Source organism: Procambarus clarkii, chromosome 7 (assembly GCF_040958095.1).
Source record: "Procambarus clarkii isolate CNS0578487 chromosome 7, FALCON_Pclarkii_2.0, whole genome shotgun sequence".
Taxonomy (NCBI): Eukaryota; Metazoa; Arthropoda; class Malacostraca; order Decapoda; family Cambaridae; genus Procambarus; species Procambarus clarkii.
The window spans coordinates 6,783,031-6,804,730 of record NC_091156.1 but is presented as its reverse complement, the minus strand read 5'-3'; the positions used below and the strand labels follow the sequence as shown (position 1 = coordinate 6,804,730).

The window sequence follows — 21,700 nt, the reverse complement described above, 5'->3', positions numbered from 1 at the left end:
CTGCCACTGAGGTGTATGTGGCAATGTAGGCCACATTGCGCATACTATAAGTATGGTATTTAAGGATGTTTTGTTGAGCAATATTTCCTGATGAACCACATCAAGAGGTCGTGCTTATACAGATTTACTGAAGCAAACCTAATCTCATCTTCCCTGTGGCCCTGCCTGTCTCGACGCATCCATTAGGTATAGCTGGTAATCTTAGCAAAATTCCCAGTCATCCTACCATCAAATAAAGGTTTCCAGTGCAACAACTCTCTCAAGACATTAGATGTTCACGAAGTTGTGTATGAGATCACTAACATTGGCAATGAAACCCCAGATGTTGGCAGATATTAAGCTGATAGATTTACTTATGTTTGCTTGTTATTAGACAATGCAGATATGCTTGGTGGCTGCCATAGTTACTGACAGGCTAGCGGTGCTAAGGTCTGTTGTGCTAGAAAAGGCACAAAACCACTTATGGAATTTTGTTACGGGCATCAAGGTTCCTGACGCGAGCGTGTATTTAAAATTTGAGTATTTCTTTGACGTGTCCCAAATTAGGCCTCTAAACAATTATTCTTGTCGAACCAATTCCTTTTTTTGGCTCGATAGGTATCTTCCTGATCCACTCTTAGGTGGTAGAGATGAAATCTCACCCGCAGGTTTCAGCAATATGCTCCATACGATTGCAATTTAAGCAGGACCTAGCTACCGGGATGGGAAGATGCCAGTGCTGATCACCAGCTGTACTATGCCGCCGATCCATAAGCTGAACCCCGTATTGAGTATGCTGCTGACGTTGATATGTATCAAAAGCTTGCTAGTAATGCTGCTCTCCCCCCCCCCAGGCTATGATGGTTATTCGGTTTATTGTCTGGAGTCCAATAATGCTTATTAGGGTGGCCATGCCTTCATCCTCTTAAGTCTATTCCGGCTGGTAGTTTTGATTAAAAAGTGGGTCCAGTGGGCACTTTTCTTGTCAGCTATAGGCTTAAGAGGCTGTGTCTCCCGGTTGGCAGGAGCTAAGGTCCCGTTGTATGCTGTGTTTGTGCTGTCATGTATAACCACAGTTGGCGTGACAGATCAATCTGCGACTCAGGTGTCCAGCAAAAGGATTTACAGTGCTGTAGTTGTGTTTGTCGTAGTCTTCTCCCTCTCTCTCTCTCTCTCTCTCTCTCTCTCTCTCTCTCTCTCTCTCTCTCTCTCTCTCTCTCTCTCTCTCATGCCAGACAAACAGGATGCTAAGATAAATAAATATACTAAGAGACCAAGCCACTCTTGCCTTGCTCGTATCGTCCACGGGGTGTGATTTCCAAGCTGTATGTACTCTATAGTAAGGGTTTATGGACTAATGCAGTTAATTAACCATGCTTCTTACCCTCTCATCTCATTAAGCATGTGTACTGAACAATTCAAACTGTGTAAGTAGTTAACGGATGATGATTTCAAGACATGCTACACTGCTTGAAGGAATTGTTGATAGATGAGGTGGAAGTGATGGCATGTTTGTAGCATTCTGTCAGCGCCTGAACCAAGGCGTGTGTGCTTGTGGCTGCGTATATTTATGTGTGCGTGTTTGTATATTTTGCACGCGTGTGTTTGTATTTTTATAAATGCGTGTGAGTGTGTGTGCGAGTATTAACCTAGATACACTTTCATGGTCGAACATTAGCCCCGCCATACCAGCTCCCAATCAGTAAATAAAATGAATTTTCATTTTCATCATACCTATTTATTTTTTTAAGCTGTTTACTGAGATCGCAACTGCCATTTCATTTAGCTGTCCATCCTTCTTGTTTGCATTCCCTACGACGAAGACTGTTCCTGGTAACTACGACCCAACTGTGGCTTCCACTCGTGTCTTCTCGTCAACCTTTTCTCATTTTAACTCTGGATGCATGTAGTGTCCAGAAGGCCTCTTTGTCTATGGTCCCGAAGGGTACGCGGACATTTGCCAGCGTAGCGAGGGTTACATTATTTCGTTGATGTATTCCTCAGGTGCCAGAGTTGATGTATTTTTTCCAGTTCCTACTGGTTTTTTCTTTGTTTCCGGGAATCGGCTTCCTTTTAATCTTCATTGTTCTTGGGGGTCATCTTTTTCCCCAGTTTTTTCCCTATGAACCATATATACTTTGCATTTGTTTTAGTTAACATCAATTAACCATTTTTCGACACCTATGGAGTGCATCAGAGTCTACCTGTCGCCTCACAGTCATCTTTTTTTCTAGTTCCCATCCTCAGCTTCCTAACACACATTATATTCTTTGCTCTGTCAGATAATTGACATACACCGGGAAGAGCATGAGACCTTGTACAAATCCCAGTGAAATGCCACTTGTGTAACCTCTCACCTCACTGACCTCCGCTCTGAAGTAGGAGGTCAGTGAGGAGCGGCCGAAGATGTACCTAGATTTAAAAATAAATCATACGAAACCCGCAAACAAATCTGAATTTACTCTGTCTTGAAAGGAAAGTAATTAGAAGTCCTTTAATACAAGCATTTAAAATAACAAAACTTATCACAATCTTGACTCGGAAAAGCTTAATTTGGCATTTTTATTACTTCAAACATTGGCTTTAAAACAGTAACTCCAACATAGAAAAACTATAAAGCTATTATCTGACAGAGTGAATGGAATAGAAAACTATGTTCTCTTAATTAGAATTGTAAACAAATAGAATAACTTAGGGGACTAAATTATATTATTCAATGTAATATATCGATTTTTGTTACAGTAGATTACAAAAGCACTCAGATCTGAAACTTAGGTTGTTTATAACACAATATAGTTCGTATCAACAATCAAGTTTTAATATAATACTTTGTTGCTGTTTGAATTTTCTTGTAAACGTTAATGGAATCGATATGAATTAGAATTCATATCGATACAATCGATATATATAATCAAATTTATATGAATGTGTGTATGTATGTTTGTATGATGTAGTTGTATTTTATTTTTTTTAGCTTCCTACCAGAGACTGATGTATTGATATGCTCAAGGATATGCTAGATGGTGGGCGACCACCACAGGTGCACCAACTCCACGCACAAGGCTCACCAGAGCATACAAGTAATTGCCCTGTGCTTTAAGTCGTTCCGACCCTCTGCTGCATTCTCATACCTTGGTAACCTTGACGGATTTCTACCAGTAACAGCAAAAGCACGGAGGATAATGGGTAGCCTTTCAAAATGGGATATATAATGGTATCTAAGAGGTATGCACGTGCAATATTTGATATAATTAGTTGTTATTAGAGCCCCCTTTGCTGATATCGTCCATTGAATTATCCGGAATGTAACTGATTTCCGCCATTTTGTTTTATTTCACTAATCGCCATCATCCTCGTCGCAACCGTTCACTGTATTACTAAAAACTCTCAAGCAATCGCATTAGCACGTTATAACCAATCATTTTAAACCATTTTGTTTGAGCTTTCCACCATTTTCTCATCATCCATTACCTTCCACACTGATAAAATAACATATCAACACATATCTACTACATGATAATAACATATCATACACATATCGCTCACTAGTAAACATATACTATCACCATCACATGTCCCGTCTCGCTCTTCGCCCCCAACCACAGTCACAACTACCTGGGAGCCGGTCGGCCGAGCGGACAGCACGCTGGACTTGTGATCCTGTTGTCCTGGGTTCGATCCCAGGCGCCGGCGAGAAACAATGGGCAGAGTTTCTTTCACCCTATGCCCCTGTTAACTAGCAGTAAAATAGGTACCTGGGTGTTAGTCAGCTGTCACGGGCTGCTTCCTGGGGGTGGAGGCCTGGTCGAGGACCGGGCCGCGGGGACACTAAAAGCCCCGAAATCATCTCAAGATAACCTCAAGATATACCCCTTCTTTCCCGTTAAGTTCTCCATCACACTCGCTTCATTCCATCAACCATCATACAACAGTTCCCCCTCCTTTTCCTTCTTATCACTTTCCCTATCATCCACAGCATCGCCTGTTTTTTTTACTCTCTTTATCTCTCTCTAGCCCCATTTCCCCCATCTTCACTCCCACCTTTTCCTTTCATACTGCCCTCTTTACCTACCTACCCCCCCCCTCTTCTTTTCGTATCTACTACCTTATTTCGTCCTCTCTCTACACACCATCACTATTCACCTCCATTGCCCATCTACACTACCTGTCTACAGTATCCACCCCACACAACCTGCCCACACCCTGCCCACACACCCTGCCCACACAACCTGCCCACACAACCTGCCAACTCACCCCACACAACCCACATAAACACTCTACCTACATAACCAACTAAAGACCACCCACACACACAACCCACCAACACGACACATAAACAAAACCCACCCGGAAAACCTATCCACATAACTACACCAACACTGCATCACTAACACTCTCCTACCATAACTGTTGTCACTAACTACTTCCCTCCCACTCTCCCTCCGTCACCCATTCCCCCTCCTTCGCTACTATTAATATCTATTCCTCTTCCCCCCTCCTCCCCAACTTGTTGAAGATTACCCTGTAGAATACTACCCCTTCCCCCCAACTTACCCCATCACATATTCCCCTCCCTCCCTACTATGACTTTCCCCCCTTCCCCCACATCTGGCCCCATAACTTTCCCCCAACACTTCCCACCAGACCAGGATCTCCACTGATACTCCCGTCTCCCTGATACCGACCTTCGCTAAGGAATATGCTGCCTGGTCGCCGTATATTCATACTTATGCTAATGCTGCTGCTATCTGATTGACAGTCGCATCGATCATGAGAAACACGTCTATTTGCACCGTAACACGTTGTTTCAGAATCGTTCGTGGCTGCGACAGAAGGGAGGGAGAGAAGGAGCCGCTACCCCAAGCTGTGTCATTTTGAAAGACGTTCAGCGTCTGTAAACGACATGTTGGTAAGGACAAGTGGTTGAGAGAGATGCAACATGGGCTGAAGTTATACATTAAGTCGTAGTATTAAGTCGCGTCGTAGTACATTTCCATGGGATTTGTTCTTGAAGAAATTATTCATATTCATAAATTTATTAAAATTTTCTATACTGTCCTAGATACCCTTTTCCAGATTAGAAAATTTTCAATATTTAAATATTTGTTTTGATGAAAATTCTTCGGGATTTCGAAGCTTCCAAAGATATATTTACGTACATATATATATTCAAATTCATACATATAAGTTTTTATGTAGTATGCCAAATTTTAACGATTTTTGTATATGAAAATACGATGCACATTAATGATGTCTTTTTAAGGTTAGCTTCAACTCATTTACTTGTTAGGAGAAGGCTTAGAAAAATATTATTTCAAACATGCTTCGTGTATGAACTTGATTTGTGTTAGAAGAAGTAAGAAAAGCATATCTCCTATATAAAGAACATGTCTCCTGTATAAAGAACATGTCTGGTGTATGAAGTACATGTATCGTGTACAAAGAACATGTCTCGTTTATGTAGAACATAATCCATGTATAAATAACTTGTCTAGTGTTTTAAGAAATGCTTCGTTCATGAAGAATACATTTATTTCACCAAGAACATGTTTCGTGGATGAGAAACATGATTCGTGTTTGAAGAATGTATTTCATGTATGATGAACGTATTTCGAGTATGGTGAACGGATTTCATGTATGGTGAACATGTTCGTGTTTGATGAACATGTTTGTGTATGTTGAACATGTTTTGCGTTTGAGTTACGTTTTACTGGATTAGAAATGTATTTTCTATATAAAGAATCAACTTGGTGAATGTAGAACGTGGATCGTGTATGAAGAACATGATTCGAGTATGAAGAAAATATTTCATGCATGAAGAACATGTTTCACCTCATTGTGAAAATCCCGTGATAGACATAAATACCATTATTACTGATTGAATAACGCAGATAGTGAACAGGGCTTGAAGAACAAGCTTGGTGAGTTGAGATCTTAAACAAAGTGAATAAATAAAATGGATAGTGAATGGAAAACCTTAATAGTATATAAATAATATGAATGGTGATTGACGAACATGGATAATGTATACAAAATATTGATGGTGCATGTAGAACGTGAATTGTACATACAGGAGATGGATGGTGTATGCTGAACATGAATAGTGTATGAAGAACATGGATGATACTCGATGTCTGATGGTGCATGAAGAATACGGATGTTTCATGAAGAACATGAATGATGTATGAAAAACATACATGATTTATGAGGAACATGGAGGTGCATAATGAACATGGTTCTAAAATGAAGAAAACTGATGGTGTGTGAAGATTTAGGGTGTATTAAAATCATAGATGGTAGATGAAGAACATTTAAGGGTGCTTAAAGAACATAGATGTTGTATGTTGATCATCTATGGTGAATGTAGATCATCTATAGTGTATGTAGAGCGCATATGGTGTGTGTGTGTGTAGATCATGTATAGTGTATTAGGAACATCAATGGAAGTTATAGAACACTGACGGGTTTGTAGATTATCTTACAATGAATCAAATCTACCATGCTAAAAAATCTATAAGCCATACATAACCACAATGGGCTTATAGAAACTATCTCATAATTTACCTAATTGTGTATTTTCAAACTCCAATAAATAAATTAAAAAAGAGACAAACATTCATAATATATTTTTGACCACATGGCTATTTTCCCCAACTTCAGAAGAACTGACAACTAATAGCCGACTCAAAAATAAAAAGTAACTCAACTTGGGTTCTAACAATAGATTAATTAACCACAAAAGGGGGTTCTACTTGTTTAACAAAAAAGTAATTAAACTTTAGTACTAACAATATATCAATTTAACACAAAATGTATTCTACCTGTTTAACAAAATAAAGTAACTCAACTTGGGTTCTAACAATAGATTAATTAACCACAAAAGGGGGTTCTACTTGTTTAACAAAAAAGTAATTAAACTTTAGTACTAACAATATATCAATTTAACACAAAATGTGTTCTACCTGTTTAACAAAATAAAGTAACTCAACTTGGGTTCTAACAAAAGATCAATTTAACTCATGATGAGTTCTACATGTTTAAAAGAAATGTGAAACAAAATATCATTTCCATTCTATCAAACACTGTGAGCGATATTTCTAGGGAAAAAAAGCAGAACAAAACGAAATATGTTTACTAATTAAATAATTATCTCCTTTAAAGTGCAAACATTTAGAATATTTAGTTGTTTAAAGAAACAAATTGCTAAAATTGTAACCTAGTGTTCAATGAAAATGTATATATGAAAACTGATTATTTAATTTTGACGGAAAATTATTTGATTATAGTCCTGCAAAACAGGTTTTAGTAAACGATGATATTATTACATAAATGCTCTGACAACTTTATAGACATATAAAGAGATTCATCAATAATAATATCGATCATAATTCAAATTAATGTATCCTATACCACTAAATATATCCATTATTAAGTAATTTGACTAAAGATCTGTAATCGCGTTGCGATGGCAGGTTTTTTATTATTATTAAACACCAGTTATCAGATTTATGAAACAAATTAATAAATGAATCACCTGTGATTTTAATATTTAGCATTAAAATCCCAATGATGGAATAATTTGTCTTAAGCGTCTATAATCGATTATTGGAAATATTTTAAGAACACGGGAAGAACACAAGACTTAGGGAGGACCTCAACTAGTTTGTTTGCTCGTAATAAGTACTTTCAGTTAAAACTCAAAACCTATTCTATCTTCTTTAGTTAAACTTGTTAACTTTGTCTCAAGAATGTCACCTGGCAGCCCATTATATTTATACACAATCCTTATTTTCAAACCTATGTACCTACTAAAACTAAACCTGTCCAGCTTGTAAGATAAAAATCTATTATTAATATTTTTTTCCGCGAAGTACAAATACGAACTTAGGACTTCAAAATATTGGCTTTCTACAACGACTAATACAGGCAATAACTAGTAGCATTTAAGATATTTGCAAGAGTATTCAAACCTGTACTGGAAGGCCCGAAGAACTTCACATCACATCAAGATATTATTGCTTTAGTAGTATGCATACCATACCCATCCTGTGAGTGGTAATGAACCATCCTTAAAGTGGTAACGAACCCATCCTTTATGTGGTAGTTCAGCCCCATACTCATGCTGTGTGCGGCAGTGCACCCAGACCCATCCTCTGAATGGTGGTACACCCACACCCATCCCGTGAGAGGTAGTGTATCCTTTACCTAATCCTGTGATTGGTAGTGCATCCCATACCTAATTATATGTGTGGTAGTGCACCTACAACTATTCCGTGAGTGGTATCTCTCCCCATACCGACCCTGTGAATAGTAGTGAGGACAGTTATAGAGGTTCGTAATGGTTTTAGGTTCTGAGCCCTGAGTTTTTATTTAACTAAGTAAGTTACAACATTGATAAGCTAGTCACAGAGTTTGTTAACGGAAGTATCAACATTCTGTTCATAATTTTGGCTTATTTAAACTTTTTTACATAAAGATTAAAGTCACACAATGGGTTCAGGAACTGAGCACCAATATTCTGTACACTCGGCAATTTGCATTTGTTGTGCATTAATTAAATGCTTCGTTGCACAATTTTTTAAATAAAGCTATAAGGGAAGCGATCTAATATCATTTATGAAGTTAATATTATGGTACATGGTCATAACATAAGCCAATACAAGGCTTGCAAGCAGTGCGCTCTACAGTTTGTTCACTCTGCAACAATAGGCTATATTGGAAGTTCTTACAGGGATTCTAGGTAATATTTCATCTTGGACAAAATACATGGGTACGTCTAGAACACTAGGGATAGAGACGTCTCTGAACTTTTCAAGTTATTCGCATTAAGTTAGGTAGTAAATGGTTTTGCTGACAATGTTTATATTTGGTCAGATGATATTCAGCAGGAGATGCATACTCACATACTTGAAACCGGCTGAGAGCCTAGCAGTAAAGTCAAGGAGTCTGCTGACTTGACTGCATATCTCATAGATATGGGGTCCTTCATGCAAATAAGTATTGTGAAAATGGAGTAACTAATGTAAATATCACTTTGTCTCAGGTCTAGTCAGTCTTGCTGTAGTTCTCGACATCAGTAAAATCCAAATTTGTGTAACCATCATAGCACCTTTATTGTCTTTACAACGACAGAAAATCCAAATTAAGAAACAGCAAACGCAACCTATTCGGCGACATATTATTTTAACAGGCGCCTGTAATGGGATCTCGACGACATATTATTTTAGCAGACACCTGTAATTAGATCTCGACGACAAATATTACCGGACACCTGTAATCGGATCACTACCATACTCCCTAAAATCCCTGCTAAATGGCACACGTTCCCCTCCACAAATCGTATTATAGGCACGCACCCCAGCCAAGAGTCATTAGGTTTTATGACGTGTTCTCCGTAATGAGTGTCGTATCCCTAAGCAGCCCTAATATAGTCGTAAACACCTGGAAACAGGTTTCTGTGGAGCCGGGAGTTGGATGCGACGGATTCCTGTATGACGAACGATGACGGCTAGCGATGCCGAGCAAAAAATAGGTGAATCATCGAAAAAAAAGAATGCCAAAGCAAAATAAAAGCTTATACTAGCATTGCGTTTTGTGTAGTTAATGATATTTATTATTATCTAAATAATAAAGCAGATTATGAAATTTGCATGAAGCAAAATTTATCATCTAATTGAGAAAATAAGATTTATGTATTTTCTTAATTAGGTATATGGGCGTAAAACTGTACAACATACACAAGTACACATAACGTCAATAGGCTCTGATATGAATCTCTGTTGCATTATAGTTTACTTCGATACAAACACTCGTCGAATAATTTGATATTTTATTCATATTATTGGGGTACTACGTTTTTTGTATTTGACAATACAATGAGAGAGAGAGGGAGAGAGAGAGAGAGAGAGAGAGAGAGAGAGAGAGAGAGAGAGAGAGAGAGAGAGAGAGAGATAGAGAGAGAGAGTTAATATATCATCATATAAACAACAGATAAGGAAAGGAACATTCCAAGCGACAGAACTCTTAGACAGTAAGTAATACTGCTGCATACCTCACGATAATAGCTTAGTTATACCATCTTATACCTGCTCTACGATTGTCCCAAATACCATCCCATGGGTCAGTCTGTAAGCTGTGGTCTATCGCATACCTCTCCAGCCCACTGATTGTCCATCAATCGTAGACCGTCCAAAAAATCACATTCCTCCAAATCCGGTCCACTCCTCGTTCATATATACTAGTATATCCATTTCTAGAATCCCCCATATCTCTTCTATGTTACATTCTCTTACGAAACCATATCTTAAGTAGTGTAATTAAACAAACAATTGTCATTACAGCCACATGAAGTGGACCTGCTTGGCTCACCCTCTGAACGAGCTGTAATCGTTTTCTGGCCGTATGACAGACCATACGATACTTATCTCTGAATCTCCTGACATCAAGGCTACGGCTAGACGAATGACGATTACAATTGTTTAGATCTGAACATAAGTCAGAGCCGAAGAAAGACGGTAAAAAAATAGAGGAGATGGAAAGAAAGAGAAGGTGAGGGGATAGGAAAAGTGAAATGAGAGAGAGAATGATACTGATATTAATCAATAAATGTTCATTATTAATCAGCCACATGATAACGAAAGGAAGTATTAATAACATTTCTTACTCTAGTTATAATATAACAAATTCTAGCATACATCATGCGGCTTCAGGAACGAATTTCCTCGAATCAATTTACTTAACGTGTGCATCAATAGGACAAAGCAACACGATGTGATCAGTCTTAATAAGAAGGCAAAGACAAGTTCGAAAAGGGGTAAATGGTACCTACTTCTCAAAAGTAAGTAGACCTAATTTAGTTAATTAGACAGCAGGGGCAATATAAAAGGGGAATAAACAGGATAAGCTTAATAGCTGTCAGTAGGCATATAGCAGTGGTCTTATGCCCTTAATGATTATTGTGTTATTGAAGATTATTCAGTTATGCGCAGGCCTTCTGGGATAATAGTAAATAACCTTTTGAACAATGCAGGGGTCAAAGGGCATAAATAATTACGCATAAAAATATAGATTTGTGATAAGAGACGTTGTTTATGACGGAAAAGTGTAATTTACTCAAAGGAAGAAACAGTCAACTAGAGAAGATTAAGAACTTTTGTGTTAGAGAGAGAGAGAGAGAGAGAGAGAGAGAGAGAGAGAGAGAGAGAGAGAGAGAGAGAGAGAGAGAGAGAGAGAGCGAGAGAGAGAGAGAGAGAGAGAGAGAGAGAGAGAGAGAGAGAGAGAGAGAGAGAGAGAGAGAGACAGTACACACACACACACAGGAAGATCTTAATGTGTGTGTTTACGCCCAGCTCGCACCACCCCCCGTGAACGACGTCTCCTGCTCCAGCTCCTCTCGTAAATAATTCTTGAATTACATTCCTTAACTCGGTTCACGCGTGGTCTTCCTCGCCTGGCCAATTTATTGCTTGAAAACACTATGTATAAGTGTCTGATTTCCTCCACCTACCATCTGTTTTCTATTGTCAATTATTTTATCAGAACTGCTATTATTTTATCCACAGGAAGACATAAATAGAAACCAACAAGTATTTTAGCACTTGAAATGAAGGAAATACATTTGTAAGGTTTTCCTGTTCAATTGCACTAATAATTATTCTCATCTTATTTCTAACAGCTGCAATGCAAGTTAGGCGCTGATTTGTAGGTATTACACAGTACGCCCAGTATTTGTATTGCTGTTTTCGTTTATTGCGGGGATAAGTATATTAATATACACTCTCACGGTGTTCCATGAGGTTGTGTTAGAACTCCACGAGGAAACTACTTTTGATATATAACGATGCGGGGTCAAAGCATATATATATAAATACATATATAATATATATATAAAATATATATATATATATAAGTTATATAATATATATATATATATATATATATATATATATATATATATATATATATATACATACATACATACATATATAGATAATGTATATAAATTTTTTTTATCAAAATGGCTATCTGCCCACATTTATTATGATATTTGCTTACACCATGATATTGTTTACAATATAGGAATATATATATACATATATATATATATATATATATATGTATATATATATATATATATATATATATATATATATATATATATATATATATATATATATATATATATATATATATATATGACTATACAGAGTAATCATGCATGACTTGGATATTTAAAGCCTCTTCATCACTATCTTTATAACTATTTGTATGAGTGGAGGCACACGGCGTCTACCCTGTTCTTTCTTACACATTTAATATCATTTATTTCCCCCTGGCGTCGTAGCCAGGAGTGCCAGTCCCCTCCGGCAATGTGATGCGGCTCACGGCCAGCTGGTAATTCGAGAATCCTTCCCCTTAAGGGTAGCGAGAATACGAGAGCTTGACAACGGGGAAAGGGGAAAAGGCGAGGGGAAAGGAAACAAAAGCTTACGTGGATTATGACACACTCAGATGTTTGTTAGCCGGGCGGCTTTCATCCAGCTGAGGGAGCGAGCGGTCCGCCTCGCGCTCCAAGACTTTACCCGCTCGCGGTATTGAAATCTCCCGAAGTTAAAAAGACAAAATTCTTTTTTTGAGTTGTGATTGGGGTGGGGGGGAGATTATGTGATTTTTTTTGTATTTCTTCGTAGAAGGAGAGGTAGTCGGTTCACTATTTATAGAGAAAGGTAAATAATCTTTCTAGTTAGTGTAAGGAAGACTTAGTGTGCATGGCATTAGTGGAGGCTTACCTGACCCGGCGACGTGGATTTTCTTCATCCAGGGATAGATGACGGGCTGGCCGTTGGCGTCCAGCTCCGTGACCGTTTCTTCCGGTGAGCCTTCGACGCCGCCTGCACCCATGTGTTGCGCCATCTGGGCGCCCATGCCACCTCCCCCGCCCGCGCCGCCCGCAGAGGGGTCTGGTGACGCCACCGGGGACCTTGGCGGCACTTGATGCTGCTGTAGGGGACTGTGGCAGGGCGCGATCTGGGGGCTGATGTGGGCGGCCATGGGCTGGTGTTGGGGCATGACGCACGCCTGCTGGTAATAGCCCGCATGGTTGTACTGCATGGCATCGCGCCCATACTGCATGCCAGCCTGGTGCATGCCATGGTAGGGGTAGTGTTGGGCAGGGTTGTAGTAGTCACTCTGCGGCGGTATGTAGGAGTTCTGGCTGTATTCCTCCGGTGGGGGAAACTTGGGGTCCACGTACGGTCCCGAGTTCATCAAAAACGAACTCATCGTCATTAATTTTTGGTGATTTGGACCCAAATAATATTACTTGTGAGTAGTGCCTCGACCGTTGGGTTTGACTCCTCCTAGCACCGACAATTAGCATACCACGTGACCTGTGAGCACCAATACGAGGGGCTCCGTGTGACCCGCGCTGGCTACGTCACCATGATTAATGAATGGAGAGAACGAACCACCAGGGCTGGTCGGGCTCTGCGCGCGTCCCGACCCGACCACCCGACCGATCGCCACAAGTCCCCGATAAGCACTGAGCCCGGGGGTGGAGTTCTCCTGACGACGGGGCAGCAGCAGCTGTAGGGCCCGGGGGGCGGGCACCTGGGCGAGGCTGAGGGCACTACTACCTGCCCTTACACCCACTCTCACAAGGCTCACTCACTGCACTGATCGATGGCCTCTGTTCACGTGTGCTTCGTCCAACAGCCAGACGATGATTGGCGTTGATTTACTGCCGGCCGGGCCCCATGTGTGTGTGTGACCTGCGCACTGCCACTGCGCACCTCCAGGCAAGGGTTAACATGCCCCCTCCCCCCCTACTATTCTTACTTAAGACGAGTGTGTGTGTGCGCGGGCGATGATTGGCCCCCCACCCCTCTGTTGGATCCGCCACTCAAGTGGGTTGACTTGGTCTGCCTGCAGCCGCCATTGGCCACACTTGCTCTTCTGTTGACGACGAGAGCACTCGGACCAATTTACCCCGACGCGTCCGTCGCCGAGGTCCAGCGGTAACTGCTGCCGTGTTGTGTTCCAGCTGCGTCACTCTGCAAGGCGGACACACAACGCCTCTGTCACGGCTGAACCACAACAGTATCACCAGCTTACACTTCCTCGTGTGTGTGTGTGTGTATGTGTGTGCCTCTACTGGCGAATACGTCACGACCCGTCCGTCCGTCCGGCTCTCACCGATACAATTAGCGAAGTGACAGAGGGCGGGGGAAGAGCGGCGTAGGCGAGGCAACAGGAGGAGGGGCTCCGTACCTCACCTGCGGCTGCCGCCTCTCGTCTCGAGCCCCGGCCCGCGGAACTCCCCGGAGACTAGCTAGTGAGAAAAATTAACCGATTGTATCGGTGAGTGTTCCCCCACATACCTCCGTCACGTCTCCTGTGTGCCCACCATCCTGCTGGCCGACCATGTGTATTTTGTAAACCATCCTCGCTTGTCATGCGCCCTTAGAGCGTGCGTGCATGCGTAGGTGTGCTTGTATTCTCAATGAAGGAAACTAAGTTTTTTGTATTATTATTACCAGTGCATGGGAATGTATATTCTTCACATGCATAAGTGAACATTCTTTGAAATATATTTGTATGGTGGGCGAGTGGTGTAAACATGAAGCATATTCCGGCTCACGGAAGTGGAGGACGTGCTAATTTCTCTTTACGATCTGTCTTAAAAACACAAGGTAATTTTGCAGCAGTGTTCATGGATATTATATCGCTTAATTGGATACTATTTTAATGAACGTCGGGTATTAATGACGCTTGACCCCCGCAAACCACTTATTTTTTGGCCCACATTACTGTAAGTGCAAATGGATATATAGGTTCTACTTCATTATCGGTACTTATATCATAATATGTTGTAAGTAAATTATCCGTGCCATTTTAGCACGTCACAAAAGACACAAAATTCCCTTACTCCTACATAATTATACTGTGCAAATGCAGCTAACAAAATACGTCATAAGTACGTCTTTTCAATAGCCTGTAATTATTCCAACCACTTTGCCAGCACGAAAATGTCTCCCCCTTGCGCTTCTAAGAATACAGCTTAATATAAAATTGTCGCACGTATTTTGCATAATACATGGTTTTGTTTCATTTTTGCAAATTATACGTTTTTATTTTGGCAAACTGTTGAGACAGTAGTGGTTGGAGGTGCTGCCGGACGGTCGGGCCGGAGGAGGCATGGCCGGACACAGTCCCTTTGCTGTTTAGAATTACCGCAAATGGCAAGAGACGCCCATCGGAAGTAACTTGGTTCCTCCTGCCATGTAATTAACTGAAACTTGTACCTGGAAACCACATGCTAGTGATCTGTTGTTCCCTCATTATACCGTACCGTCCTCTGTCTCTCTTTCTCTGTCCTCTTCCTGCCCTGAATGTGTGTGTGTACGCGCTTCACAGCCCCGAATCAACACCAACTTCATCGTCCATGAACTTCACCTGCTCACGAAGTAAAGAGACTAGGATTTAAGTATACTGTGTTCTTTCTTTTCCTCCTGCGCGTAATTCCTCCGTCGCATAGCGCCAAAGCGATCATTTTACTCAGCCATTGAATGGCGCCTACGAGATCCTTTAACTCATCCGTTCAATAGCAACACCAAGGTTATTAACTCTTTTGTAATGTAGTGACACTTCGGCGTTTTAACTCAGTTTTGCAACATCACCGTTTATGCGTAACTCCCCCGTCAAACAGTGACATCACGATCCCGTAACTCATCCGTCAAGTAGCGGCACCTCGGCGCCGTAACTCATCCATCAAGTAGCGGCACCTCGGCACCGTAACTCATCCGTCAAGTTCCGTCACCACTATCATCTACTCCTACCTGGACCTCCTCATGCTCCTCGTGGGTACTGCGATAAGGCACTCAGTGCCCATCAGTTTGTTGGCGGTAGAGCTAACTGCTGAAGACTATTTGCTCTATCTGTCTTGGTGACTTCTTTTTATAATTACGTATTTTACAACTCACAATGTAGTGAAATGTAAAATAAGTAATTCCCACTACATTTACAATGTAGTGGGATTTTTATATTTATAGTTATATCTCATAATGACTTTATTTTACTATAAATTAAATTCTTTTCCGGGTATATTTTGTTTAGTAATTTTATTTTACTTATATGCATTTTTTTTATTCATAGACACCTCGTTAAAATTCACAAGAGGAATAATTCTTCATTTATCCCCATTTTTATTTAGATGTATTCATTTAATTATAACAAGCAGCAATAAATCGTTACAACTTACTTATTTCTCATTAGTAATGTTTATTAAAACATTATGTAACAAAATCAGCCGAAATGAGTTCAGCGATAAGAAGCCTTGAGCAGTCTTCGCGAAAGTCCCTTCTGGAAAACCTGCATTATTATCCCTCCAGGAAATATGCACAATCGTTTATTTAGAAAATACGGCATTATTGTCACTATGGAAGACAGCATTAATGCCCTCGCAGAAAAGTCCGCAATGGTCTCCCTTAAGGAAAAACAGAACTAATCCTCCCTGTAGAGAAGAGGGCGATTTTGTCCCTTCAATAAAGACCGTATTATTTTCCCTTCAAGCAAGACCGCATCTTCTTAACGAAACAAAAAAATAGAGATATATAGTGTCCCTTCAGAACGTGTGCCTCCTCTAATGACCTTAAAACAGAGTCGAGGAGGGGGAAAATGTATCAAGAAATTACCTTGATGACTCGTTACAGAAAGTGGGCAATTCATTTCGTGGCTGGGTCGATAAGAGGGTCTCAGAGGTACAGTGATTACCTTGAGCTTAGCTGATTACTTTTCATCACCACCCACTTAGTTTTGATATTACCTCTGCAATTATTTTTAGGATTTTCTTGAATTTCGATAATTATTTTTTTCGGGGGGAGGGTGAGGGATATTCCCTTTATCGTGACTTACAGAAATGTGCTTGGCCTCTATATATTATCTTGCATTTTCTTATTTCGTACATTTCATCTCCATTTAGACTTCTTTTATTTGCTTTGTTTCGTTTCCATTGACCGTTGTTGTTCATTTTTATCCTTGATTCTTTCACCTAAGTTTAATATTATTTTTAATTGAAGCTAATTATTTTATCACGTCCTCTATCTGTTAGATATAAAACATTTATGAGACTATATATATTATTGCCTCAACATTTGATCTAATTATTTCTAGCATTTGTAATCTGTTCTAGTATTACTGTCAGAGCAATTCTAAGTATTGTTTTATTAATTATGTTTCTCAAGTGCATACATAAATTATCACCAGATTGGTATTCACGACTTTTTTCCTAACATTTTGATATGGGTATTATTTGAGTCCAGCATTACACTTTCCTTGTTTTCTTTAATAACATGTTTTCTTGTGTCGTAATTAAAGAAAAAAATGGTTTAATTTGCATCAGTTTTCTTGTGGTATCGGCTCATATTTTTTTATTCAGGTAGCTTTGCTGATTAATTGATTAATTTTGTAAACTTCTGTATGTTTAGTAAGATTTTTGTCTCTGATTTGTGTATGAACACAATTATTATTATCCAACATTCAGTTTGAGATTATTCTGCTAGTTTTCCAGCGTTTTAACAAGTCATTCTCCTAAAGGAATTAATATAATACCACCTTGAGATGATTTGGGGGCTCAGCGACCCCGCGGCCCGGTCGTCGATCAGGCCTCCAAACTGAAGTCCAAACCCACACCAGGACATAATATTTAGATCATACCGCACTAGAATATTCTGATCTGTGTTTTAATTTTCCTGAGGTTTTCCCAGTTTGGAATTCAATACCAGGTTCGACTTTTTATTTGATGTCACAATATTCACATCAGGAAATATTTGCATTGATTACAACTATCATCAATATTATATGCAAAAGCAAATTAAGAAAAATTATATTTAATCATCTTGGTTGTTATAATCTTGTTGTATATAGATATATATTTTGCTCTAATTAGATTAAATATGTTAATAATAAGTGTATGTTAATAAGTTAATAATATGTATTATGAAAATATATTTGATCTCGTGTTGTGCTTCATTGAAAGAATATAGTTGATTTTATTAATTTTCAATAAATTATTATTATCAAGATTCAGTTTTATGTAATATAATAACAATGAATTAAAAGATAAAATTATATAAATTGTTTACATTTTTATCCCTGTTCAAAATGCATCTAACACTTATACATGTGACAAATGTGTAAAATTATATGCACGTTAGTATAGCTGTATGCAAAACTCTTTTATCTATTCACAGATCAACATCACGGATGTTATCAGTATCTGTATAGAGTCGTTGGTGCACTGCACTCTGACCCCTTGCAGACAGAACCTTTTAATATTGTCATTACTGTATATAAACAAGACAAGACCTCTTCTGCTCACTACTGACGCTGCCATATCATCAGTAATCAGTAATACACGTTCCAATGTTGGTATATTATGTATTCTGTTAAGTTTATTAGTTAATGAATGATTAATAGATCATCTAATAGATTTCTTGTGTCCAAAAGATCGGAAATACTTAATAATATAGCTGATACAATTGTTTCTCGCTTCTGGCTATTTAAACTTCAGGCTGCTACTGATTTACTGCTTGATAATTAGTGTTATCAGCTTGTCGATATGTTAGCTCTGTTACTGGCGTATTTAATATATATATTATTGCCTCTTTATATACAGAGAGTTGGCTTCCTCTGAATTTGTAATTGTACCTGACTATACTAGACAAATACTTGACAGTATTTTAGGCAAACATGGCTGATGATGCAAATAGTATAAACTCCGTTTAAAATTTTATTATAAAGTCGGAAGTGTATAATTGAAATATTATTGGGGTGAATTTCATCACTCAGAATTAATTTATAATTCATTGTGTCGGGGGACAGAAAGCCAGAGTGTATTCATATACGGTAGACTTATATCGAGATCCCCCATCCCCCTCAAGGCTGAATTACTGACCCCACCCAGAATACAACCCCAAAACAAGCTGACTAACTACTGAGTTCCTACTCACTGCTAGGTGAACAGTTGCATTAGATGAAAGGCAATGTGCCCAAACATTTCTGTCCCGCATGGGGATGAAAAATAGCTATATATATATATATATATATATATATATATATATATATATATATATATATATATATATATATATATATATATATATATATATATATATAAAAATATATATATATATAAAAATATATATATATATATATATAAAAATATATATGTATGTATATATATATATATATGTATATATATATATATATATATATATATATATATATATATATATATATATATATATAAATTTTTTTTTAAAAGTTTGTGAGGGTATATATATATATATATATATATATATATATATATATATATATATATATATATATATATATATATACATATATATATATATATATATATATATATATATATATATATAAATTTTTTTTTAAAAGTTTGTGAGGGTATATATATATATATATATATATATATATATATATATATATATATATATATACATATATATATATATATATATATATATATATATATATATATATATATATATATATATATATATATATATATATATACGGTACCACTACTGGTGCAATTGTAGGGACCCACAGCCTCGAAGAAGAAAATAAAGAGTATTCAGAAAAGACCTTGGGGATTCTCACTGAACACTTTAATATTTTCCTCTCCTACCACCCCCACTTTTATTTAAATTTTATTTTATTATATTACATTGCTACAGTTTACAAATAACTCACACACACACATATAACATATCAATGTTCGATGACCTCATCCAGTTCATATATTATATATATTGAAATTTGCTCGTTTATATCAAAGTATATTAATGTATAGAAATATCTATAAATATTATAGGAGAGATAAAATAATAATTGTCATAAATTCTTATATATTTCCGGCTAAACATACAACATGAATCGGAATAAATTTCACAATTTTGTATTTTGCACTTGTAATATTTTCATTGCAAAAAATATTTAAAAGGTGCACTGCAAAATGATTTTCCATAATACATATTTTTTTATACAATAAAGTACAAAATGACAACAATTACATTAATAATGACGAATAAAGGTGATTGTGATGAAAATAATAGCAATGACGATGGTGATGATGGTAGTGGCAGTGGTGATGATGCTGGTAACAGTGGTGTGATGGTGGTAATGATGATTACAATATTTGTTTGGATTTAGACCGGAAACCTGGCATTAAAACGAAATGAGTAATTCAACGCCATCTGTTGTGTGTAAGTGTGTGTGTGTGTGTGTGTGCGTGTGTGGTGTGTGTGTGTGTGTGTGTGTGTGTGTGTGTGTGTGTGTGTGTGTGTGTGTGTGTGTGTGTGCGTGTGTGTGTGTGTGTGTGTGTGTGTGTGTGTGGTGAGGGAAAACGAAGGATTGTTTTTGTCGTTTCTGAGAGTCTGTCATAAGGGTCCAGCGAGAGTCTTGGGCCGCCAGACCACGACCGCTGCTCGTTATTAATTACGTCTCTGTGGCATGATTTATATTAGATTCTGATATTCCTCTTATCTTCCATTGTGTACCTCATTTGGCGACCCAAAGGGAAGATACTCACGGCATCCTCCATTCCTGCCTATTATCCGAGGAGATCCAAGATATTTAGAACTTTTAAAAAGGGAAAATTTTTAGTGTTTTACCTTTTTGTAACCAATAAATTTTGTTACAACTAAGCATACAGAGAATTAATGGTGTGGGAGAAGACAACGTACAAGTGTATATGCAGGATCCAAAAGAACTATTTTTAGTGTTATTTATATTTTCTTCTCCGATACTAAGGGTCCTCACATATTGTATTGAAGGTAGTACCTACAAAACGACTGAGTATGTATGTGTGTGTATTTGTACTCACCTAGATGTGCTCGCAGGGTCGAGCTTCGGTCTTGGCCCGCACTCGCGTGCGCGTGTGTGTGAGTAATTACCAAAGAGTAACTACAGAATGAGAGCTATGCTCGTGGTGTCTTGAGTACTCACTTAGTTGTACTCGTCTAATTGTGCTTGCAGGAGTTGAGCTTTAGCTCATTGTTCCAGCCTCTCAATAGTTAATCAAATGGAGTACAGATTCCTGAGCCTACCGGGTTCTATCCTTATCTACATTTGAAACTGTGCATGAGGCAGCCTCCACCACATCACTGTCTGTGCTTTCCACCTGTTAACTACTCTGACTCTGAAAACTTTATTTGTAACGTTCCTGTGGCTCATTTAGGTACTCAGTTTCCACCTGTGTCCCCTTGTTCGCGTACCACCCGTGTGGTGTTTTTGTATGTGTTTGTGTTTGTGTGTGTGTGTGCCCTCTTCTCAACTATCAATCAACTGGTATAAAGATTCTGTAGCCTATTGGGTTCTATCAAATCTACATTTCAGGATCTCACACATCTGTGTGTGTGTGTGTGTGTGTGTGTGTGTGTGTGTGTGTGTGTGTGTGTGTGTGTGTGTGTGTGTGTGTGTGTGTGTGTGTGTGTTTTCTTAAATATGACCGTGAAAATTAATTACCAATAATTCTCGCACGGACGTTGAAAATTAAATCACAAGTATCACTTCACACTTTTAATGGGACTGGCATGTTTCGTTAAGTATAATTTTGGCATCTTTAGAGGCAGAGTTAATACGATCTTACAAACACAACAATACATAGTCTCTACGGGTGTGATGAAAGGTTACCAGGGGC

At 38.4% G+C, this 21,700-nt stretch overlaps 1 protein-coding gene across 1 annotated transcript in view; it reads right to left on the bottom strand.

Moving 5' to 3' along the window:
• Positions 1-13,260, bottom strand: part of LOC123761326 (homeotic protein deformed) — a 44,977-nt gene extending 31,717 nt beyond the window's left edge. Inside the window, exon 1 of the mRNA XM_045747282.2 lies at positions 12,768-13,260. Within this exon, the coding sequence (XP_045603238.2) occupies positions 12,768-13,260 (493 nt within the window). The remainder of the gene's footprint in view (positions 1-12,767) is intronic.
• Between the last annotated feature and the right edge of the window lie 8,440 nt (positions 13,261-21,700).